This window comes from Callorhinchus milii, unplaced genomic scaffold (assembly GCF_018977255.1).
Source record: "Callorhinchus milii isolate IMCB2004 unplaced genomic scaffold, IMCB_Cmil_1.0 Scaffold44, whole genome shotgun sequence".
In the NCBI taxonomy this organism is placed as follows: domain Eukaryota; kingdom Metazoa; phylum Chordata; class Chondrichthyes; order Chimaeriformes; family Callorhinchidae; genus Callorhinchus; species Callorhinchus milii.
The window spans coordinates 35,413-60,616 of record NW_024704785.1 but is presented as its reverse complement, the minus strand read 5'-3'; the positions used below and the strand labels follow the sequence as shown (position 1 = coordinate 60,616).

At 43.4% G+C, this 25,204-nt stretch overlaps 1 protein-coding gene across 1 annotated transcript; it reads right to left on the bottom strand.

Annotated features, from left to right (window-relative positions):
• LOC121851510 (acid-sensing ion channel 5-like) lies at positions 1–19,968 on the bottom strand. Its single transcript, XM_042345377.1, has 9 exons — positions 19,712–19,968; positions 16,869–17,103; positions 16,370–16,492; positions 15,577–15,726; positions 14,669–14,816; positions 11,268–11,324; positions 9,330–9,498; positions 7,264–7,355; positions 1–520 (listed from the first exon to the last, which is right to left on the bottom strand). The coding sequence occupies exons 1-9, from the start codon at positions 19,966–19,968 to the stop codon at positions 327–329; spliced, it is 1,425 nt and encodes a 474-aa protein (XP_042201311.1). The 3' UTR covers positions 1–326.
• Between the last annotated feature and the right edge of the window lie 5,236 nt (positions 19,969–25,204).

Sequence of the window (25,204 nt, the reverse complement as noted above, 5' to 3'; positions counted from 1 at the left end):
TTCAGATTTGCCTTCAATTTTTAAACAATAAAATACTTAAATTCTTATGTTATTGATAAATATATGGATAAAAGTGGCTGTTTGGATTTTTGTTTCATAGATGTAAAAATTCATGAAGGAAACAGAAATTGAGAATAAATGTGTGAGATTTGAGCCCGGATTCATTGTGTTCTCACATCAAATCTGTTATGAAATCTCACAAATTTACCCCCAGTAAATATTCCCTCCCTTGGACATTCTCTTCAATTACAGCTTGTTCAGCTTGTTCAATAAAATGACCAGGTTAAAAAATACCCACAAGGATTCTCTCTTCTCACCCAATTGGTTTAAAAGACTTTTGGTTGCTTTGTTTCTTTGCGATGAGAAATCTGAATGACAGAAATGTTGTTCACACCATCTGGCAGTTTTAGCAACCAAACTAATCCCAGCCAATAGGATTTGATGATAAGGTATTCGAGGATTTCAATAATAGTTATGCAGCTTGCACCACAGAACAACCCGAGCTGTCCTCCGATGTCACCTGTGAAATGGCAATAGAAAGAAACATCTATCATCACTGACTTTAAACTCATCTACAACAACAACAAAATTACATTTGTATCGCGCCTTTCACATCGGGAGGACATCCCAAGGCGCTGAACAGACAGAGTTGCGGACCTGAGCTGAGGGTCGGGGTGGGGGATGGCAGGGGGGGAAGCAGGCAGATTGAAAGCAAGGACAAAGAGGAGGGTCTTAAGTTGGGTCTTGAAAGTGTTGAGGGAGGGGGTGAGACAAAGAGACTGCGGGATGGAGTTCCAAAGAGTGGGGGCAGAATGGAGGAAGGTCCACTCAACGATAGTGGGGCGAGCAAGACAGGGAACGTCAGGCAGGCCAGAGCCTGCTGAGTGGAGGGAGCGAACAGGGTGGTAAGGGGTTAGGAAGTTGGAGAGGTAGGGGGAGCAAGACTGTGGAGGGCTTTGAAGGAGAGGACCAGGATCTTGAACTGTATTCTCTGTGTGATGGAAAGCCAGTGGAGTTGGGCAAGGATGGGGGTGTTAGGGTCGCGGAACCTAGTGCGCGGAGAGGACACGGGCTGCAGAGTTCTGGATGATCTGTAGCCTGTGGAGGGAGGAGTTGAGGAGGTCGACCATCAGTGAGTTTACATAGTCGAGCCTCAATGTAATGAAGGTGCATATGAGGGTTTCGGCGGCCTGCGGTGTGAGACAGTGTCGGAGCCGGGGGAAGGCAACAACAACAACAACAACAAGATTCCATTTATAGAGCGCCTTTCACGTCAGGAGGACGTCCCAAGGCGCTGCACAGTTGGGTCATGACCCGAGCATTGGGGGAAATGGTCAGGGTGAGGGGAGGGAAGGGAGGGAGCGAGGAGGGGGGAAATGGTCAGGGTGAGGGGAGGGAAGGGAGGGAGAGAGGAGGGGGGAAATGGTCAGGGTGAGGGGAGGGAAGGGAGGGAGCGAGGAGGAGGAAGAGAGTCGAGAGGGGAGCTGAAGGCACGGTCAAAGAGAAAGGTTTTGAGACCGGCCTTGAAGGAGGAAAGGGAGGAAGCAAGGCGAAGGCACTGGGGGATGGAGTTCCAGAGCCTCGGGGCTGAGAGGCTGAAGGCCCCGACCACCGGATAGTAGGGCGGTTGGGGCGGGGGACGTGGAGCAGACCGGAGCCAGAGGAACGGAGGGTTACGGGCAGGTAGTAGGGGGATAGTAGGTTGGAGAGGTAGGAGGGAGCAAGGCCGTGAATGGCCTTGTAGGTGAGGATGAGGATCTTGAAAATCAATCCTCTGGGGGATGGGGAGCCAGTGGAGGTGAGCGAGGGTAGGAGTGATGTGGTCCCGAAGCCTGGTGCGGGACAGTACACGAGCTGCAGAGTTCTGAATGACCTGCAGCTTGTGGAGGGAGGTGCCGGGAAGGCCGGCGAGGAGAGAGTTCCCATAGTCCAGCCTTGAGGTGACAAAGGCGTGAACCAGGGTTTCAGCAGCGTGAGGGGTGAGGTAGTGCCGTAATCTGGCGATATTCCGGAGGTGATGGAAGGCGGTGCCAGTTGTGGTGCGGATGTGAGGGAGAAAGGACAGCTCAGGGTCGAACAAAACGCCGAGGTTCCTGACTGGCTTTGAGAGGTGGAGAGTGCAGCCTTGGATGCTGATGGTGTCAGCGCCTGAGGTGCGGAGGCGCTGACGTGAGCCAATCAGGAGGGCCTCGGTTTTTCGCACGTTGAGCTGAAGAAAGTTGTCTCTCGTCCAGGACTCGATGTCGGACAGGCAGGCTGTCAGGACATCGGTGGTCGTGGAGTTGAGAGTAGAGGAGGAAAGGTAGAGTTGGGTGTCATCCGCATACATGTGGAAGTTAACCCCATGTTTGCGGATGATGTCACCGAGGGGGAGCATATAGAGGGTGAAGAGGAGGGGACCGAGGACAGAGCCCTGAGGGACACCACATGAGACAGTACGGGGGGTGGAGGAGAAGCCATTCGTTGAGACGAAGTGAAGACGGTGGGAAAGGTAAGAGCTAAACCATTCAAGGACAGTGCCTTGAAGGTTGAGGTGGGAGGACAAGTGGTGGAGTAGGATAGCGTGGTCGACCGTATCGAATGCTGCCGATAGGTCGAGGAGGACGAGGAGACAGAGGGAGCCCTGGTCACAGATAGTCAGGATATCATTGGTGACCTTGACCAGGGCAGTTTCTGTGCTATGAGCAGCACGGAAACCTGACTGAAGGGGTTCAAAAAGAGAATGGGTGGAGAGGAAAGAGCGCAGTTGGGAGGCGACAACTCTTTCCAAGACCTTGGAGAGAAAGGGGAGGTTGGAGATGGGCCGGTAGCTTGATAGCTGCGACGCATCAAGGGAGGGTTTTTTCAGGGTGGCGTGATGATGGCAGTTTTTAATGGAATGGGGACAGAGCCAGAGGAGAGGGACAGGTTTATGATGTCAGTGATATGTGGGGCAAGAAATGGAGCTGGGAGATAAGGAGTGGAGTGGGGATGGGGTCAAGGGAGCAGGTGGTTGGTTTTAGGGATAGGATGAGTTCAGTGACAGAGGGTGGGGAAACGGGTACGAAGGTGTGTAGGGGAGGGTGGGTAGGAGTCGGAGTGTGGGAGGGAAGGGGTGGGTGGTGGGTGGAAGTTGGAGGGGAAGTGACCGCGGAGCGGATTCCCTTGATCTTGGATTCAAGGAAATCCAGCATCTCCTCGCAGTGAAGGTTGGAGGAGATGACCTGCGCGGGGTGGCGGGGGGGACGGAGGAGTCGGGATGTGGTGGAAAACAGTAGCCTGGGGTTGTTCTTCGCCTCCAGGATTATCCTGGAGTAGAAGGACGACTTGGCCGAGGCTAGAGTGGAGCGGTAAATTTTGAGGAGGTCCAGCCAGATTTGTCGGTGGACCGTTAAGCCGGATTTGACAAAGGTGCGCTCAGCAGCCCGCACCTGGCATTTCAGTGAGCGGAGGTGGGTGGTGTACCAGGGGGAGGAGCGGGAGTAGGAGACAGTGCGGGAAGTGATGGGGGCAAGAGTATCGAGTGTGGAGGAGAGGATATTGTGGAGGAGGGAGAGAGGAGAAGAGGGGTCGGTGAGGGTTGAAGGCCAGAGGGAGAGGAGTTCAGAGGACTCCAAGGCATCGGTTAGGGATTGTGGGGGTAACTTCTTCCAAGGGCGGTAGAAGATGGTGGTGGGTCGGTGGAGGTGGGGAGGGGGGTGGAGGTGGTGAAGGAGATGAAGTAGTGGTCGGAGATGGCCTTGTCGGTAATAGTGACATCCGAGACACTGAGGCCCGGGTGATCACCAAATCGAGTGGGTGGCCGTGACTGTGAGTGGGGGAGTTTATGTGTAGGGAAAGGTTGAGTGAGGAGAGCAGGGAAGAGAAGTCTGTGGAGATGGAGCAGGAGGGGGTGAAGTGTAGGTTAAAGTCGCCCAGGATGATGAGGCGATCAGAGGAGAGGCAAAGAGATGTGAGGAGTGTTGAAATGTCAGAGATGAAGGTGGGAGAGGTTTTAGGGGGCCGGTAGAGGAGGAGGATTTTAAGGGAGAGGAATGAGGGGTGGGAGAGGGTGAGGTGCTCGAAGGAGGGGAAAGAGCCAGAGGAGTAGGGGGATAGGGCAAGTGGTGTCCTTGAGATAAGGGCAACACCACCGCCACGGCGGTTGGGGCGGGGGATGTGGTGGGAGGTGTAGCCCGGTGGCATGGCCTCCGTGAGGGGGAAGGTGTCGCCTGGGGTGAGCCACGTTTCTGTCAAGGCCATGATATCAACGTTCTCATCAAGGATGAGATCGTTGATGACCAGGGCCTTGTTGCAGAGGGAGCGGACATTTTGCAGTCCGATGTGGAGGGAGCGGTTGACAGAAGGGTGTGTGGGAGGGGAGGGGGTCCAGGTTGTGAGGCAGGGGTGGGGGAGATGGGGATGAGGGAGGAGAGGTTGACTCCCCGGGTCTGTGTCCGGGGTGGGTGGCGAGAGTGGTGGGGAATGGGGCAGTCGGTGTGGTGCTGCTGGACAGCCAACGCCGAGTGCCACGGTGAGCCCGGCGGAGGATTCCCAGACTGGAACAGAGGGAGGTTGTGGGAGGGTCAAGTGGGGATAGAAGACGAGAGGGACGGAGAGAGAGGAGGAGAGAGCGGGAGAGATGCAGAGGGGGAGGGTTTGGGGGGAGAGAGGAGGGGGGCGGGAGGGAGGGGGTGAGGGGGCTCGGGTCAAAGCGGCAGCCATAGTGCGCACGCGGGGACCGGGAGCGAGCGGTCAGGTGGATGGCATTATCCCGCAGATTGGGGCATCGAACCCAACAGGACCATAGTGGGCTCTGATGTGAGCCCTGGGGGGGGGGGGGGGGGGCGCAGAGGTTTTTTTTTTTTTTTTTTTTTTTGTTTTTTGTGCGCGCGCACTCACCTGAAAACTAATCTATGACGTCGCAGTTCCCCCGCTCCGCCCCCACACCTCCCTCCCCTCCCTAGCTGCACTCGCTCCGGCGTCGAGTTTAAGTACCTGGGTCAGTAGGCCCAGGCTCCTCCCCGCCCGCTGCGCTCCGACTGCTGCACTCGCTCCGGCGCGAGTTTAAGTACCTGGCAGTAGCCAGGCTCCTCCCGCGCTGTCCGCTGCGCTCCCGACTGAGCAGAGCGGATCATGGCGCAAATATGGGATAGAAAGGATAGTTGAGAGTCGAACAAGACTACAAAGTTCGGGACTGGCTTACTAAGCTGGAGCAACCATGGATGGTGATGCTGTCAGCGCCTGAGGTGTGGAGGCGCTGACGGGAGCCAATCAGGAGAGCCTCGGTCTTGTTAACATTCAATTGAAGAAAGTTAGCTCTCATCCAGGACTTGATGTCTGACAGACATTCTGTCAGGACAGAAGTAGTCCTGGAGTCAAGGGTGGAAGCAAAGAGGTAGAGTTGGGTGTCATCCGCATACATGTGGAAGTTAACCCCATGTCTGCAGATGATATCACCAAGAGGGAGCATACAGATGTTGTGGAGGAGCAAAAAAATCCCAGTTCATCCAGTCTCTGCTCATAGATGAAACCACTCATCCATCGTATCATCCTAGTAAAACTCCTCTGCTCCCCCTCTATCGCCTTGACATCTAACTAACAATTTATATAGGCTTAGCATTTTCTCTTTGCTTTTCTATCCTGCACTTCTATATATAAAATTTAAGGTTCCATTAGCTTCCATTAGCTGCTGGAATTCTATTAGGTGGGGTCTCTCGTCAACACTGCTGTAGGATCTTTAACATTGCAATGAATAGGCAAATGGGATCTCTGTTTGGATGGCCAAGTTTGTAATATGCAAAATAGGAGTATTTGTTTAATGTCAGAATGCATATACAGCATCCAAACACCCACATATCCAAGTACTTACATGTACTGTAAGGCAACAGATCATCAGGTTACTGGGTCTGACACAAGTGAAATTTGCCAATTAAACTTTGAATTGAGATCATGCTTCAGCATACAGCAGTGCATTTGTTACCTTTGTATGCCCAAAGTTATGCAAACCATTCCTTTTTACAAGTACTAAACTTTCTAACCGTAAACGATTTAAATAAAGTGATAAATGACTAATTTAAAATGTTCTATGCCCATATCTACATAACATAACATGTAGGAGCAGGAGTAAGCCATTCGGCCCTTCGAGCCTGCCCCGCCATTCAATCATGGCTGATCTTCTAATCTAACTCCAGCTAATAACCTGACCCTACCTTATCCCCATATCCCTTAATCCCTTTTGCAATAAGAAACCTATCCATCTCAGCCTTGAATATGTTCAAAGACAGAGTATCAACAGCCCTTTGGGGTAGTGAGTTCCATACATTCACCACCCTTTGAGTGAAGAAGTTCTTCCTCAACTCAGTGCAAAAGGGCTGGCCTCTGATTTTAAGGTTGTGACCCCTGGTTTTAGTTTCTCCAACCAGGGGAAACAATCTCCCACTATCTACTGTATTATGCCCTTTGATGATCTTATAGGTTTCTATAAGATCCCTCTAATTCTTCTATATTCTAGAGAATAGAGGCCCAAATTTGTCAGCCTATCCTCGTAACACAACCCCTTCATCCCTGGTACTAACATAGTAAATCTACGCTGCACCCCCTCCAAGGCAAGTGCATCCTTCCTTAAATGAGACCACCAAAACTGGACACAGTATTCCAGGTGTGGTCTCATCAGGGCCCTATACAGTTGCAGCAAGACTTCCCTACTCTTATACTCTAATCCTTTCATACTGAATGCTAACATATTGTTCGCCTTCCTAATTGCTGCTGCACCTGCAGACTAACTTTCTGCGATTGGTGTACAAGGACACCCAAGTCCCTCTGGACGCTAACATATTCTGATATGGGTCCACATCCTCCGCTTCATCCGCTCCTTCCGCTCAGCGGGCTCTGGCCTGCTTCACATCCCCTGCCTTGCCCGCTTCACTATTGGTGGACAGGTCTTCTGCCACTCTGCACCCAACCTCTGGAACTCCATCTCTTAATCCCTCCATCTCGTCCCCTCTCTCGCCACTTTCAAGACCCATCTCAAGACCCTCCTCTTCAACCGTGCTTCCGATCTCCCTGCTTTCACTCCTGCCCTCCACCCTCCCCCACCCCGACCCCCAGCTCGGGTCCGTAACTCTGTCTGTCCCACGCCTTTGGACGTCCTCCTGACATGAAAGGCGCTAAATAAATGTAATTTTGTTGTTGTTGCTGTTGATTGTATAATATCCCAGTAAAAATGGAATCACTGCATCAAAGAGTTTGCTTCCACACTGGACACTGAAACAAAACGACTACTTAAGTGGCAGCCCAACTCACCAATAAGTTCGGATATTGGCAGTTTCTTCTGCTGCTGAGTTAATTCGGAGTTGAGATCTTCGTAAGCGATATCAATGCAAACAAAGTTTTCCCTTGAGAATAAATAAGACAAAACGTTAGTTAAATTTTGAAACTGGTTCAAATTTAAAAATTTGCATTGCCAAATCAAACTAGTTCTGTTTTGCGCATGTTTGATGGTGAATCTACCGTCCGAAGTCAACAAAGTCTGAAAAACGTGGTGCGAGCACACTGCCTAGTGAATTCAGGACATCTGAGCTAGTAAGCAATTGTAGATCTCAGTCATAAAAATAATAATAATCTTTGTATTTGATATAATGCATTTATAAGGCCTTTCACATCAGGATGATGACTTAAAGCGCTTCACAGACAATGTTCCCTGTAGGTGAATGCGGCAGTCAATTTGAACACAGCAATGTCGCATGAACAGCCATGAAGTAAATGACCAATTTAATTTGGGGAATTATTGACTAGGACTCTGGGACAAGCTCCCTTCTCTTTTTAAATAGTGCTATGGGATCTTTCAAGTCCATGTGAATAGGCAGGCAGGACCTCAGTTTAATGTCTCATCTAAATGGTGGTACCTTCAATAATAAAACACACTCCTGTGCTGCATTGGAGTGTCCCACAAACTGCTGTGTGCAATTGGCTGCTGCGTTTGACCCACAAAATATACAGTCAATTCAGTTTACAATATATTCTGTGAAGCGCTTTAGACGTCTCAAAGACGTGATAAGGTGCTATATCAAATGCAAGAATTATTATTATTTACATGATGGCTGTTTGTGAGACATTGCTGTGTGCAAAATGAATGCTGAGTTCACATAAAAAATAGTCACTGCACCTTAAAGTAAAGTCCTGTGAAGTGCTTTGATATATTTCAAATACGTGATAAAGCTCTATAGAAAATGCAAGGATTTTTATTATTATTTCCAGCTATAAATCTCAGTCATTTTCTTTCTTTTTGCTCTCCATTTGTTTGTTCAATTGAAATGTTAATAACACTGAGAAGACTGGTCTAACATTTTGAATGCAGTGTGCAGGAGAGATGGAGACTTACACAGGTTGAGAGGAAGTTTGATTTCTCCATATGATCTGGACTAATGATTATTTATCACACCAATGTAAGCAATGTTTGGCTATTTGTAAATCCGATAAGGGAGGATAATTACGTACTGACATAAAAAAACAAGCAACATATTTTGGTTCCTATATTTTGCATGGTTAAGTCTGAGAGGTTATTTGCACTTTTCATCAGTGGATTAACAGCTCATGTTGATCATTTTGTATTTTTTTGTACTCAAGATAACCAGGATGTTTGATTAATAATGGTTACAAGCTTTGAGAAATCATGTGTAAATAATGGATACAGTAAACAGAAAGTTCCTTGGTTACTGAATATCTAACACTTCAAGACTTATTATCTTTCTGTCAAGTACTGACAAGTACATGCTATATTGAAAGCTAAATGTCCGAATTGAGTTTGGCTGCTGACTAACTGCCTCTCTGCATACAGCACATTTAATAATAATAAATAATAGTAATATACAACCTGAAGAGATGTCTGAGGAGTACTGAGCAGTAGCCATTTTTTAACCATTCTGTTACGACAGCGGGCTTGTTTTATGTGCCCGAACCATTGTGTTATTATAGGGTCTGACTCTATAAAATGAAATAGTAATAATCTGCAGAAATAATGGTGAGATATCCCACCTTCTGCATAAGATGAAAGCAAGAAAGAATGTTCACAGGGGCTTGTCAAATTGTTGCGTCTCAGAGCATTTTGCAAGCAATTTCTGTATAGTGTAGTGACCTTGGGACGTCCTTCCGACGTGAAAGGCACTATATAAATGTAATCTTCTTGTTGTTGTTATGCGGAATTAGAAATAAGACAACCTGATCTGACTCAGAACATACATATAACAGCACCCAATGAAGGTGACCTCTGTGACTTTTGAACTGAGGAATGCTATCTAGTCATTTTATTTAACAGCTACAAATACAAACATTTGAAGCTTTCCCTCTGATAACCTGCAGATAGTACTCACCTGATATACTCCTTGGTTTTCTGAAATTTTGTGGAAAAAAAATGCAACCCTTTGTTACTTGGAAAAGTGGAATAAGAGACACGAGTGGCATATTTTGTCTCTTGACACGGAGCGGGGCAGTTGGATCTGTATGGACCTGCTTTGCAGAGTCCCTCTTTCTCTATGAAATCTAGAAGATAAAGAGGAAAAGCACAATTTTAGTTTTGCTCCCAACCAATAGTTGAATATATTTGTTAAAAATAACAATTAGATTTGCAAATTATAATTCTCAGTACCTGGTCTGGGAAACAAATGAAGCAAATTGTACTTGTGAGAACTCTTCTCCAAGGGAGGAGCTTAGTTCAGTACAAAGTTCTCACTAGCTAGTTGGTGTGATGTATGTGAGGTTCTCTGCATGAGATGCACTTTATGTCCTGAGACAATTTACAGGATTTACACTGCAATTTTCTCATTCAAGTTTTTCTTCAACCCCCTGCCCCTGGCAAGTCAAGTTACTCCAATGGATCAATGATTAAATGTACTATGCAGACCTAATACTCCCAAAGATCATTATAGTAATGATAATAATAATCCTTGCATTTGTTATAGCGCTTTTCACGACTTCCAGACGTCACAAAGCGCTTCACAGAATATAATATAAAGTGAATTGACTGTAAATTTTGTGGGCAAAACATGGCAGCTAATTGCGCACAGCAGTGTCCCCCAAATAGTCGTGGATCGAGTGACCAAATTATTATTGTTTGTTTTTACTTGAGGGATTATTATTATCATTGTTCAGTGAATGAGCCGATCACAGCTTGGGTGGCAGGAAACAAGGTTTACATTTGGTCTCCACTGCACTGAATGAGGGAGGGTGGAAATCAGTCTGATCTTGATCTTGTTCTTGACCATGGGCAAGTGACCTCCACGTGAAATTCACATGATCTAAGCTGGGGACATTTTGCAGCTCTGCTGAGGCAGTTTCCATGATTCGTTAGCCTTCTGACATTCATTGAGATCTAAAGTTTGCAAACAAGGTCTGAAGGATAGGGAGCCAATGGGGTCGGGCGAGAGTGGGGGAGATGGGGTCATGGAGTTTGGTGATGGAGAGGACATGGACTGCAGAGTTCTGGATTATCTGCAGTCTGTGGAAGGAGGAGTTGGGAAGGCCGACAAGCAGAGCATTTGCATAGTCGAGCCTGGAGGTGAAGAAGACATGAATAAACGTTTCAGCGGCCTGAGGGGTGAGGTAGTGGCGGAGTCAGGGGATGTTACGGAGGTGAGGGAAGGCAGAGCGTGTCATGTCTTGGATGCGGGAAGAAAAGACAGTTGAGGGGTTGAACAAGACACCTAGGTTCCTGACTGGCTTGGTGAGTTGTAGTGTGCAACCATGGAGGTTGATGCTGCCAGAGCCTGAGGTGTAGAGGTGCTGGCGCGAGCCAATAAGGAGGGCCTCAGTCTTGTTTACATTCAACTGTAGGAAGTTTGCCCTCATCCAGGACTTGATGTCTGTCAGGACAGCAGTGGTCCTGGAGTTGAGGGTGGAGGCAGAAAGATAGAGTTGGGTGTCATCCTCATACATATGGAAGTTGACCCCATGTCTGCGGATGATGTCACCAATGGGGAGCATGTGAATATTAAAGAGGAGAGGGCCAACGACAGAGCCCTGGGGGATGCTAGACGCAACAGTGCGGGAGCTGGAGGAGAAACCGTTAGAGGCAACAAAGTGGAGATGGTGAGAAAGATAGGAATCGAACCAGGCAAGGGCAGGTCCGTGAAGATTAAGTAAGGAGGAGAGGCGGTGTATGAGGATGGAGTGCTAGACAGTGTTAAAGGCAGCAGAGAGGTTGAGGAGGACAAGGAGGCAGAGGGAGCCCTGATCACAGATGTTCAGAATGTCATTTGTGACTTTGATCAGGGCTGTTTCCATGAAATGCTACATTTAAGGATGTTACTTACACAGCAAGGGATACGCACAGTTGTAGTACTTTCCTGGCTCACATTCAGGTCCATGTCCTTGAAAGACAAATAATCTATTTCAATAAATTAAAGCTTCCACGCCTGGTAAGCACTCATGCCATTTGCCGTAATAATATATCAAATATTTGCCTTGCCAAGTTGAGATAGACTGGGATTTAGGGCTACGTTACATTGCAACCTGTGCACCCATTAAACTGCGTTAGCATCTGTGTTGCCAAAGCAATTTAGTGCTAAGCAAAGTATGGATTTATGTTGATCCTCCTCCCATTCAATAATGACAACACAAGCATTTCATTGTGGCCAGCACAAAGGGCATTAGGATAGATTAATACAGACAAGTTTTACATCACTCTTGTATTGATATAACTAATGCGTTGATTATACCAATATCTGTTTCAGCCCCAGAGTTGCCAATAATGCAGTATCATAGAATCACTGACTTTCATCACAGAACTAGTCTATTCAGCGTGCCATGTTTCAGCGATTATCTTAAGTGAAGGATGCAATATCATTGCAAGTTGTTGTTGTAGGCTATTTCAACCTATATTGCCTTTGCCGTCTTTCTGTCAGAGCTATCCAGTTAATTCCAATGCCCTGTCTTTTCCATATAGTCATTTAAAATATATCCTTTTGAACTACTTGTCTAATTCCCTTTTTAAAGCCATGGATTCCACTTTGCCCACCCCTCGACTGAACCGCCATGGTGGCGGGGTGGCTTTCAACTCCTGTTCCTTGATCAGCCTATCCCGTTACTCCTCTGGAAATTTCCCCTCCTTTGAGCACCTTACCCTCTATCACCCCTCCAACCTTACCCTCAAAATTCTCCTGATCTATCAACCCCCCAAGCCCTCCCCCACCTTCATCCCTGACATCTCCACCCTTCTATCTTCCCTCTCCCTTTGTTCCGAACACCTCCTCATCCTTGGCGATTTCAACCTTCACTTCAACCCCACCTGTTCTACTCCGCTGACTTTTCCTCCCTTATCCTCTCCCTCAATCTCTCTCTCAACATCCACTCCACCACCCACATCCACGGTCAGCCCCTCAACTTGGTGATCACTCGGGGCTTCACCATCTCGGACCTCACCATCATTGACAAAGCGATCTCGGACCATCAATTCATCTCCCTTAACTCCTCAATCACTCTTCCCAACGCCACCCAACCCACCTCCACCTCCTCCTGCCCCTGGAAAAAAATCTCCCCCCCTCCCTCTCGGCTGCCTTGGAGTCATCTAAACTCTTTCCCCTCTGGGCATCCTCCTGCAATGACCTATCCTTTGTGGAGTCCTGTAGCTCAGTGGATATAGCACTCGCTTTGCAAGCAAGAGACCTGAGTTCAATTCCAGGCAGGGCGAAACCTTGGGCAAGTTTCCTTACTCCACACGCCTAATAATAATCCCTCCAAAACAAACAACAATAATAAATTGGTCATTTTCAATCTACGACTGATTGTGGGACATTGCTGTACGCAATTGGCTGCCGCGTTCACCCACACATATACAGTCAATTAACTTTACAGTGTATTCTGTCAAGCGCTTTGGGACGGTCCTCCCGATATGAAAAGCGCTATATCAAATGCAAAGATTATTATTATTATTATTATTACTATTATTATCCTCCTTGGTCACTCTTCTCCACAGCTCCCTATTCTCCACTCTTGATTCCCTCGCTACCCTCTCTTCCTGAACTGACTCCTCCGTCCACTCTCTCAGGCCTCACCCATCTTCACCTCAAATGCCAACTGCGAGGCGATGCTGGCTTCCTCAAATTCAAAGTCAAGGGAATCCACTCAGCTGACTCTGCCACTGCAACTGCAATCCCCTCCCCAACTCCTCCTCTAACCCCAGCCCCTACCCACCCCTCGCTCCACATCTTTGAACTCATCTCCTCCTCTCTCAGCACCATCATAACCCATATGATACACACCACCTGCTCCCTCGACCCCATCCCTACCCCACTCCTTACCTCCCAGCTCCACCTCCTTATCCCTCTACTCACTGACATTGTTAACCTCTGCCTGTCCTCTGGTACTGTTCCCACCCCTTTAAAAACCGCTGTCATCACTTTTATCCATAAAAAAAAAACTCTCCCTAGACCCTTCTCTACTCCCTAACTACTGCCCCATCTCCAACCTCCTCTTCCTCTCCAAGGTCCTGGAACAAGTTGTTGCTTCTCAGCTTCGCTCCTTCCTCTCCCGCCATTCCCTTCTCGAAACCCTCCAATCGGGCTTCTGTACCGCCCACAACACAGAAAACACCCTGTCCATCTGGGACCAGGGCTTCCTCTGCCTCCTCGTCCTCCTTGACCCTCTGCTGGCTTCGCCACCATCGACCACTCTGTCGTCATCCTCACCGGGGTGTGTTGCATTATTGAAAGCAGGGAGATCGGAAGCACGGTCGAAGAGGAGGGTCTTGAGATGGGTCTTAAAGGTGGTAAGGGAGGGAGTGAGGTGGAGAGACTGCGGGATGTCCTTGGCCCCTCCTACCTCTCTGACCTGCTGATTCTCTACCAACCTGCCCGCTCCCTCCATTCATCGGGCTCCGGCCTCCTCTGTGTCTCCCGCTCGACCTATCCTACCATCAGTGGCCGGGCTTTCAGCCTCTCTGCCCCCACACTCTGGAATTTCATCCCACAGTCCCTTCGTCTTGCTTTCCCCTTGCCTCTTTCAAGGCCGGTCTCAAGACCCTCCTTTTCGATTGTGCCTTCGGTCACCCTCCCACCTCTCTGCCTTCCATCACTCCTACTCCATCCCTCCCCCTTGCTCGATTCCTGACTCCTGACTATCCAGGGCCTTGGGATGTCCTCCTGATGTGAAAGGCGCTCTATAAATGTAATTTTGTTGTTGTTGTATGTAAATTTGAACTCCCTCTCTTCTAAAGTCATTTGAAAGCAATGCTCTGCTATATTTATTGAAATACTTAGGCTTTTTTTTCATCTTAACTCCTGCTTTGGAAGTTGTGAAAGTTATTACAATTATCCACCATCTTCCCTGACTGTAAGAAAATCCGTTGATGTTGTTGATGCCTCTACTCTCCACCAACAGAGTGTCAGATTAACCCAGGTTTAAAGTACTAACTTGACATGTTAACAAATGCAGGGACCTTGACATTTTTATAGGAGCAACATTTGTATTATTCCTAAATAAATTAAATTTAGTGTAGAATTTAGGGTCTGGGGATGCCTGTCCTCTGGTACTGTTCCTACCCCTTTAAAAAACGCTGTCATCATTCCTATCCGTAAGAGGAAATATAGCAAATATTCAAAGCTTCCTTATTGTCACCGTAATAAACTGTTAGACACATACAACTTTGAAGTATTGTTTTCACTGATGACCATAAACCCGTTAGTTGCTTTTAACAGAAAATTATAAATGTACTAACCAGGCAACAGGAAAGGAAAGCAGCCACAGTGTTGTTTGATATACTTTGATTTACACTCCTGCAAACATCTGTATGTTGTATAGGTGTCGTGATATTCCAGGCTTATGTGAGGGTTACATTCTCCCCATGGGTATTCCTGGTTTATTGTCTATAGTAAAGAAACACAGATCCCAGCTGAAAACAGGCATTTAGGACAGTCGGAGATTTGAACTATAGATTGCCATGGCGCACACAGGAACAATAGGTGGAGTATCAAAGCACAACCAGTGCCTGTGGAACCGCACTCCTTTATCCTCACCAGTACCAATCTCCATAGCCCCATCACCCCAGTCCTTGCCAGACTCCACTGGCTGCCTGTCATAGAATGGATTGATCTCAAGATCTTCATAATCATTTGTATCTCACTTCATGCTCTGGCACCACTCAACGTCTCTGACTTCCTTACACCCCACTCCACTACCTGTTGCCTCCTCTCAGCTGGTTCCGGGCTCTTGCATGTCCCTTGTCCCTTCCACTCTACCATTGTCGGTCGTACCTTAGGTCACTACACCACAAAACTATAGAACTCTCTTCCTTAATCCCTCCGCCTTCCACCTCATTCCCCGTCTTCAGATCTTACCTGAAGAACTTCCTCTTCAACCATGCCTACGATCATCTCTTTCTCCTCGGCTCGGTATCAAGTTCCATCACTGTTGAGCACTCCAGGATGCTAGCCCGGCTGAAGGGTATTTTATAAATACAAGTTTCTATTGTTGTTGTAAAGCCCACTCTGTAAATTACAGCTCTATCCACTACACTATCTGGGTTCCTTAGTTAATTTTACTTATCTTGTCAGAAAAAATTACAAAGGACTCCAAGTCTTATTCTGTTGATAGCCGTATGTTGTTGGTTTAATTTTTTTTGCTTACCTTCAGTTGCCGTATTACAGCATAGGCATGCATACCAACTCCCACAGACAGGCCCATGGTCTCAACCTGTGGTAGTTCATTGGGAGAATGGATCACAAAGTTCATCCCAGCATCGGTATAACCAAGGGCAGGATTGTCTGTCATCTCTGACTGTAAATTCAACAAAAAGGAAAATTTAGCTGAAAGGTTATAATTGGATCCAAAGTAGACATTTCCTTGCAAAAGTAGCTTGCAGCATAGAAATTTGCACTGGGGAAAATGGAGGAGGGGGGCAGGGGTCATAAAAATGGAGTAAAGTTTTAAGCATTTCATAATGAACACAAGGAACACATTATTAAATACCACAAACTTAACCCAATGTTTTATTTGATAACAGTTGTGGAACATTTTTAGAGCTGTATTGTTGATCAGGACACTGGGAAAATCTCCCTCCTCTTTTCAAATAGTGTTTTGGGTCTCGTTTTAAATTCTCATCCGAAAGACGGCAAGTAGGAGATAGAGTAACATTTCAAGTTAAATCTGACCCTTCTTAACTGATATAGAGACAAAGACATAAGGAAGAAATAGAAATGAAGTAATCTGCAGTTCTGGTGAAAGTCTTAGACCTTTCTTTCAGGATACTGATCAACTTACTCCAATTTTAAGCGTTTTCCAGTTTTAGTCAAGTCTTCTTTATTAATCACTCAAAATATAAAACAAACGTTGTAATTGGAGAAATCTAAAATGACTTTATTCATTCAATTATTTTCAAAACTGGAGAAATTTCTTTTTCACTTTTAGATGAAACACAAACCTGCTTGATATCAAATAGCACTCTTAGTCCCCTTCCTGATGTTTTCACTCGTCGTTTGCTTTTCAGATTCTGATGATTGAACGTATAGCAATTGCCATACTCAGTAAACACGTGCTCAAAATCCTGAAAAGGGCATTGCAGGAAAGAGTCAAATTAGACTTACTTATCTTGTAGATTTTGAGAGTCCCAAAAATGTTATGATAAATATGCAGATACTCAGACTGTTCAAAACTCACTGCACTTTAGGTAGGTAATTCTGTAGTAAGTGTATTAATTGTGGATGATATGGATAGGGGATCCAGACTTCGATCAATCCACAAAATGTTATTTATGTATATAAAACTTTTAAAATCAATAGTAATTTAAATTCATCTGCACTTAGTTATTTCCACAGTAAATTCCCATTCCTTACTCTTTGCCATTAAGACATATTCTCTTTAGAATACTTTGTCAGGAGGTTTACCTCTTAAACAAGATAGATAAGTTTCATTTGATTTACATTTGGATAGCAGGGCTCTCCAGAGAAATCACATTGTAATAGAGTGCTGTTATCAAGCTGGTAACCGTGCTCTTTGGTGAAATTCCTGATGCTGAAACTTTCATTGCCTTGAAGAAAGTTATTGACACTTTCGGGAATGTTGTTTCCATCACCAGCATCAATGCTCAGAACTGCAGACACAATTTTCCATAATAAATATATTATGCTCACGTTGGCCACTGCTTTTTCTTGGTATCTGTAGAGAACAAAACACAATCACCATCTTACCATTTGAAAACTTAATAAGGACATTTGTATAAGTGACTCCATGATCCAAAATCCATCGCCACTAAATGTGGAGCCAATCTTTTACTTGTCATTTCTATCTGTTGTAAATTGTTAGATTTCTCCTCTCTTTCATACACACAGAAACATACTCCGTTTATATATTGTAACAAATAGCATGCGGTGAATCACATTTATGCACTTGGGCTAAAATAAAAATAGCAGTTGTGTTCAATTAGTTATTTTCCACATTTGTACAGTTTGTACAGTTTTGTTTCAAGCAGTACACATGTAGTATTAATTCAAGTCAAGGCATAGTAATTGAGGGCTTCCTTAACTGTTCTGGGATCCAATTTTGTGAGGGGTTATTTCTTCGCAAATTTCATAATATGAATTGTGTAATTCTTTTGCATGTAATGAATCTAATGAACTTTCCATAGTACATTTGATGCTATAGAAATGTATATGGGGAAATGTTGTAGTAAAAAATCTGTTACGATATATCAAAATTTAGTCCCCAAAAACCTGGAATAAGATTTGTAAAACTCATAGTGTGAATCAACTATGAAACTCAGCCATAACAAAATCAGAAATACAAGAAATCTAACAACTTAAATGACATTGGTGGAACTGACAGGTGGAAGCTGGATAAATCATGCAGCAAGCACATGTAGAGAAAATGTAGAGATAAAGTATCAAAACATATCAATGGTGCATCATATTTCAAATGTTTCAGTAGAGATGCCAAAAATGTAGGTATACTAAAGCTAATATACTGACCAATTATGTACTAAATTGCAGGCTAAAACAGATGGGTTATATGATCAGCTTTGTATGAGAATGCATGACTTCCAGACAAATGCCAAATGGTTAAAGGATTTGAACGAATTACAGAATGAATTGTTCCTAACACAAAATCAAGAGATCCAACAGCAGTGCATCTGTGGTCTTTTCGAAAGGGCATTTATTGCTCATGCACACAGAGACTGCTAATGTTTATGGTCCCTTACATCTTTTTTGCCATTCTTTGGATGAAATGTTAAACCAATGTCCCATTTTCCTGTTCAGGTGGATGATGTTCAAGATCCCATCTCACTATTCAAAAAGAGAAGGGAGTTTCAACAAGTCCCGCCAAGAAAATATATCCTTAAAGGTATGGATTGTTTTAGTTTGAAGTGATCGACTTCAAGATCCTCACCCTTGTCTTCAAATCCCTCTATTCCTCTGCAATCCCCTACCTCTCCGACCTCCTCGCTCCTCAAAACAGTGCCCATTGCCTTTGTTCCTCCGGGTCTGGCCTCCTCCTTGTCCCCCGAGTCCTCCGCTCCACCCTCGGCGGCCGTACCTTCAGCCACTATGCTCCGAGGCTCTGGAACTCCCTTCCTCACTCCCTTTGCCTCACCCCCTCTCTTCCTATTTTCAGGACTCTGCTGAAGAACTTTCTTTTCGACTGCGCCTTTTGTCACCTTCCTCCCCCTCCCCCTGACTCGGCCCCAGGATCCGTTACTGTGAAGCACTCTGAGATGCCATCCGACATGGAGGGCGCTATATAAATACAAGTTGTTGTTGTTGTTTAGACTCAGTCAGAATCAACTTGACATAGGAGGCTGCCAGGCAAATAAACAGGGCATTAGATACCTGTTTATAGACAAATAAGCTTTGAAGATTGAATTATCTTCAGTCTCGAGAAGAGATGCCTCAGAGGGGGATCTTATATAGATATGTGAGATTTTAAACGTGATTAAAAAAGTAAAGCCAGAGCAATACTTTCAGATACAATACAATTTAAAATATAATTTATACTTGTACACCAAATTTCACTTCGCAGAGACGTCTCAAAATGCTTCATAGTGAAATCAGAGTGTAAACTGACAGAAGAGAGTGGAATGCACAAATGCTGAGAACAAGAGAGCACAGGTTTAGAGTTGCAAAAGATCATTTTAAGACAGAAACTAGGAAGTATTTCTTTTCACAGAGGTTAATTAACAACTGACTACGAAGCGTGGTTGAGGCAAATGCTGGACTCATTTAAGAAAAAAGCTTGATGTTTTAATGTGAGGATTATAGGGTGGATATTCTGGCAGAATGAGATCAAATGAGTCAAAGAACATTCTTCATCCAAACCTCTCTTATGATCTTGATGGAGGCTTTTCATTCCATTAACGATAGGGTCTTTGATCTGATGTTTATTTACCTGGGACTGTCTTCACTTTAATTAGTGAGACGAAACATGCATGAAAACTAAATAGTGAAAATGTATATAGCATTTGCTCCACTGGTGAGTTTAAACAAAAGTGTTAAGAAAGCCAATTGATGGATAAAATGTAGCTTGTCATTAATTAAGTTTGATAAAAAATCTATGCAATGATCTCGGAAAAAAAATTCATCTTGTAGTCACAAAGCAAAGATAATCCTCGTTTTTTTTTAGAAACTTTAATTCTATGTTTGACTTTCATGGCATTTTAAGAAAAAAATATATCTTAGTTAAAATTAATTAATTGTTAAAATCACACCACTTATGGAATTTCTTTGATTTTACAGCAGTTAGAATTAAATCTTAAACATGAGACCTGGAATACCTGTTTAAATTGCAGAATGTAACGGCAGGAAATTCAATATCTTCAACATACTTGATGGTGAGAGACGTGGATGTTGGCCAAGTGAAATAATTAATAAAGAGTTGGGTAATCTGGGAAGAAACTCCAATTACAGAAAGTGAGACAATCACTATCCAGAGGACTCTGCGGATTCTGGGTTTGCTCTGCAGTGCATTGTGCAAACCATGGAGAGAGGTTGAGGTTGCAAAATCATAGTCAATGTGTCTTATGTTCTCCATAGATGTAACTGCTTTTCCACAAAAGACCAAACTTTTTTTAATGCTCCTGAAAAGATACAACCGAAAGAAAATAACACTATCAGTGAATTTATGGTTTTAAATAACGGCAGCTTTGACATGTGAAGAGCGTTTCAAGTTTACTACAATAATACAGTTCATTACATAGTAATACTTAGAATATACAACACAGAAAAGGCCATTTGGCCCAACTGGTCTATGCCGGCATTTATGCTCCACATGGGCTTCCTCCGGCCCTTCATCAACTAAACCTATCAGCAAAACCTTCTATTCCTTTCTCCCTCATATACTTATCTAGCTTCCCCTTAAATGCACCTATGCTGTTCGCCTCAACTACTCGTTGTGGTAGCAAGTTCCACATTCCCACCACTCTCTGGATAAAGTTTCTTCTGACTTCCCTATTTGATTTATTGGTGAGTATTTTATATTTATGGCCCTTAAACCTTTTCATCATTTTAAAGACCTCTATTGGGTCATCCCTCACCCTTCTCTTTTCAAGAGAAAAGAATCGAAGCTTGTTCAGCCTTTCGTGATAGTTTGCAGTTCCGGTATCATCCTTCTAAATCTGCTTTGCACCTTCTCCAGTGCCTCTATATCCTTTCTATAATGTGGGGACCAGAACTGTACACAGTACTCCAAGTGTGGTCTAACCAAGGTTCGATATAGGTTTAGCATAACTTCCCTGCTTTTCATTTCTATCCCTCTATAAATGAACCCCAATGCTTGGTTTGCTTTTTTTAATCGCCTTATTAACCTGCATCGCTATTTTTAGCGATTTGTGTATTTGTATCCCTAGATCCCTTTGCTCCTCTACCCCATTTAGATTCTTATTTTCCAGGCAGTTTGTGACCTCTTTATTCCTCTTACAAAATGTACCACCTCACACTTATCTATATTGAAATTAATTTGCAAATTAAATGCCCATTCAGCAAGTTTATTAACGTCTTGCTGTAATTTGCTGCAGTCCTCCTCAGTATTATTTACAGCTCCCAATTTGGTGTCATCTGCAAATTTTGAAATTGTACTTTCGATCCCTGAGTCCAAATCATTAATGTGAATTGTGAACAACAGTGGTCCCAATACTGATCCTTGTGGAACGCCACTTCCCACCCTCTGCCAGTTTGAGTAGCTACCCTTTACCCCTACTCTCTGTTTTCTGTCTTGTAGCCAGCTTGCTATCCATTCTACTACTTTTCCCCTGACTCCACATGCTCTGACCTTATCCATTCATATCTTGCTATTTTATACAAATCTTAAATCATATGAGATAATAAATATTGAGCAAATTATATACCAAGATTGGGGTAAACATTGATAACTAATTTAAAATCAAATACTAATATGTTTGGCAATTTAGAACCAATTGTTATTGTTTCACAGAGCCTGTAACACATATATGTTACAGTAAAGTTGTGAAACCAGGGATTTTGGACGTCCCTGATATTTTCAATAAGGGATTGTTAACACAATTGAGGCTTCCATGACACTAGGAGTTACATTTTAGCTTTGCACAGACTTTGTGTGGTGGACAAGACTTTACGAAGTGTAACTACGGTCAGAAGAAATTTCAGACTAACCATTGTAAATGTTTGAATGCAAAGATAAAATTAACATTTGACTCATCAGTGAATAAAATGTCACATGAAGTATATGATGAATAAAATATTAATTTTCATAATGTGTTATTTATTTGCTGTTAATGCTAACAACTGTCAAGGCAAGGTTATCAACATGATGAAATGATCACTTTTTCACAAAATCCCTGATTTCTAATTTGAGTGATTTCATGGTTTCATAATTTTAATGAAAACTTCAGGAATTTTGCAAAATCCCTGGTTTCACAATTTTGCTGTAACATATACAAATAAAGATTTTTTAATCATCTTTTCTATTAACAATGTATAATATGAGTCAAAGATTTGTTTTTGTCAAATCAGTCTAAATGCATTGGAATAATTGTCTTATAGAATGAGACACATTAATTTTTCATGGTGCTGCTGTATTTACTACTAATAAGTAATAATCACTGTATCTGCTATAGTGCCTTTACAATCTTGAGGATGTCTCAAAGTGGTTCACTGGATCCACTGTAAAATCAAGTAATACTCTATGTAGGCAATATTAGATTAATATCTGACAAATATATATAACATATTCAATACATAATATAGTATTTGTGTTTCATACAATACATAATTATATATTTAATTAACATATATATTAATATATTATAATTAATATAAGAAGTTACTATTCACCTACACAATCCACAGTCATTACACTTTATAACAAATCCTATGGAGCACTTTTTGAGACATTATCTCCACGTGAAAGGCTCTACAACAACAATAAATGGCGCCCCTCATGTAAATAGTATCTTGGAGCTCTTAACAGCGGTGTAGTTTGACGCCAAGGTGGAAAGAGAGGGGAGGTGACTGAAGGCACAGTCAAAGAGGAAAGTTTGCAGGTGTGATTTGAAGACAGGTGAATAGTGGGCAAAATGGAAGGATTGAGGCATGGCATTATATTAACAAATGCAAAGATTATTTTGTTATAAGCAGAATCTACCTTCCTTAAACTAATATTTCTCTCCAGGCATCATCAAAACAATTAAATGAATGTTGAATGAATCACAGATACCGGGGCCAAAAATATGACATTTGTATCTGGATTTAGCAATATTTAATCTATCTAATAACAAGAAGTGTGTTGGGTGAATTTTACAGCTCTGACAAGATCTATCTCTGATCTCCCTGTAATTAGGTCAGTGTAATGCACCTCTGGCTCTGGGCAGATGAATCCTATGCAAATCAGTTGGGAATTTTGCCTTCTGACCCATTCTAATTGTAACATGCTCTGCCATTCAGTTATGTAAATGTACACAAGTTTGTGGAATTTCAATCATATGTTTGATGAGGTTATGTTTCAATTTATCAACAATATACCATTACTCTTGTGGAGCTGTCCTACTTCTGAAACAAGTTCATATCAAGACTGGAAAAATCTAAACCCAGGAAGAATATCTTATCCCATGCTTAAATGGCACATCATAACCCCTTCCCCCTCCCCCCACCAAAACCAATAGTCCTTCCACAGCTCATTGAAAAATATGAATAGCTTTAACTGGTTAATCTCAAAAGGGCTAGTAATTTGATAGTTTCTGTTAACTCTAGGCTTAGAGGATTGATTTTTATTGTTGTTAAACAAAACATAAACTCTAAATATATCTTTCGCGCAACTCAGATACTACATTTTTCTACTTAACAGTATTATAAAAGAGCAAAAGTAGAGTGAAATTTGTCATGTTTCATAATGGTTTCACCTCGATATTTCTCAATTTATTGTACAGTATTTGGGGAAAATATATGTTTTTAAATGATCCAGTGTTTCAAACGGATAGGGAGGAGATTTGAATAGTGTAAAACTCATTAGCTTAACAAATGTTAGTAACATGCATAGATTACAGAGAAATGTTTCACTTACCTCTTGCTTTAAGCTGTAGTACAAAATCATTGAAGGGTATAAAGCAATTCTCCTAACAGTGTTTTACTGAGTTGTTGTGCTGAGCAAAGGAGAAGAAACACTGATGTGACTGAATAACTGGAGGAAGAGAATGCTTGTTAGTACAGGTAGATTACAGTGGCCTGGGAGCTGTTTTATATCAGCACATATTTCAGATTCCTGGCAGCACTTGCTGCTGTTCAAACATATATGCACCTCATGAGTTCATTACAATATAGGGGATGAGATTTCACTATAATTACCCTCTTTTCACTGTAATTACTAAACAAGGGAAAGGTTTGCATACAAAATCATAGAGGGGTTATTTTGGATTGTTTCTATAAATGTGTCAAATACTTTTATCCAGTATTAGCATGTGTCTGTTTTGATGATACATCAGAGTTGTGCAATAAGATTTTTCAATTATACTAACATCCAAAGATACCCAGAGTATACCACAATTCCATATAAAACTCCTCACCTAAATTGGGGGACTGGAAGGGGGCTTAATCTTGTATTCAAGCGTTTCCCTTTAACAGCAGTTAGCTCAGTGATTGATAGCTAGTTCCACATAGAAGTGTAGGATCTCTTGACTGTTCTGCCCCATCGAGCCTTCAGTAGACTATGAGCTCAAAATCCTGATAAGTAGATAAATCCATAGCTTTATGACTCAGAGGTGAAATATTACCAACTGAGCCAAACTAACACACGGAATTAGAACCATGAACTGTACTGACATAGGCTTTATAGTCAATTTTGTTTCCGTGGTTTACTGTGGAGAAAAAAGTGTCTCTAAAGATTTAATTTGAACCTGAAGTTAATAACACAATATAAGATTTTTCAGATATTCTGGCCTTTCAAGGGCACCAGAACTGGTCTGGTATTTATCCTTACTGCCTGAAGTGCGTAGCAAGGCAATAAAGTATTAAATAAAATCTATATTTTAATATTAATGGTCACAAAGAAATGGCATTGCGTAAAATGAAGAGCCAAGCTAACTGAGCGGAAAGGATTAAGACGAGTGATATTTATGTCTGTTTGAACCTTAAGAAAAGTAATGAAAAGTAGCCATGGAGGCTAATGTTCCATATTCACAAAAAGATACAATGTGTCAAATACAATCTCCAAAAGCTGCCAAAATGTGACAAAATCCAGAGAGCAAGATACTCCCTCCATCCTCTCACTTTGGCAACCTCAAATGTTGCTTCACTATTTCAAAGTAGGAATCTGTCAGTATCCTAGTACTATTAAAGTTCATGCTTTGGAGGTGACAGAAATATATAACTTTATACATATACAGGCTCCAAGTTTAGCTTTGATGCCTGACATGCATATCTGCATGATGGAGCAGTTAATAATAATCCCCAGTATATCAGGAATGTGATACAATCCCTTTCCCTTTTCCCTTCTATTGCTTATCGGTGATCATTGGGGAAGAAAAATATGACTGCTGTTTCATACTGTTATCGCTAAGTACATAGCGGAATAAATTGTACATGTAATAGTGTAGGAAATGAGCTACAAAGTTAAGGTGGATTATGCTACCAACCTGCTCGCTCCCTCCACTCGCAGGTACTGGCTTGCTTCACATACCCTGCCCTACCCGCCCCAACATCAGTGGTCGAAACTTCAGCCTTTCTGCACCCATTCTCTGGATCTCCATTCCAGAGTCCCTTCACCTCGCCCTTTTGCTTCGCCTCCTTCAAGGTCTGTCTCA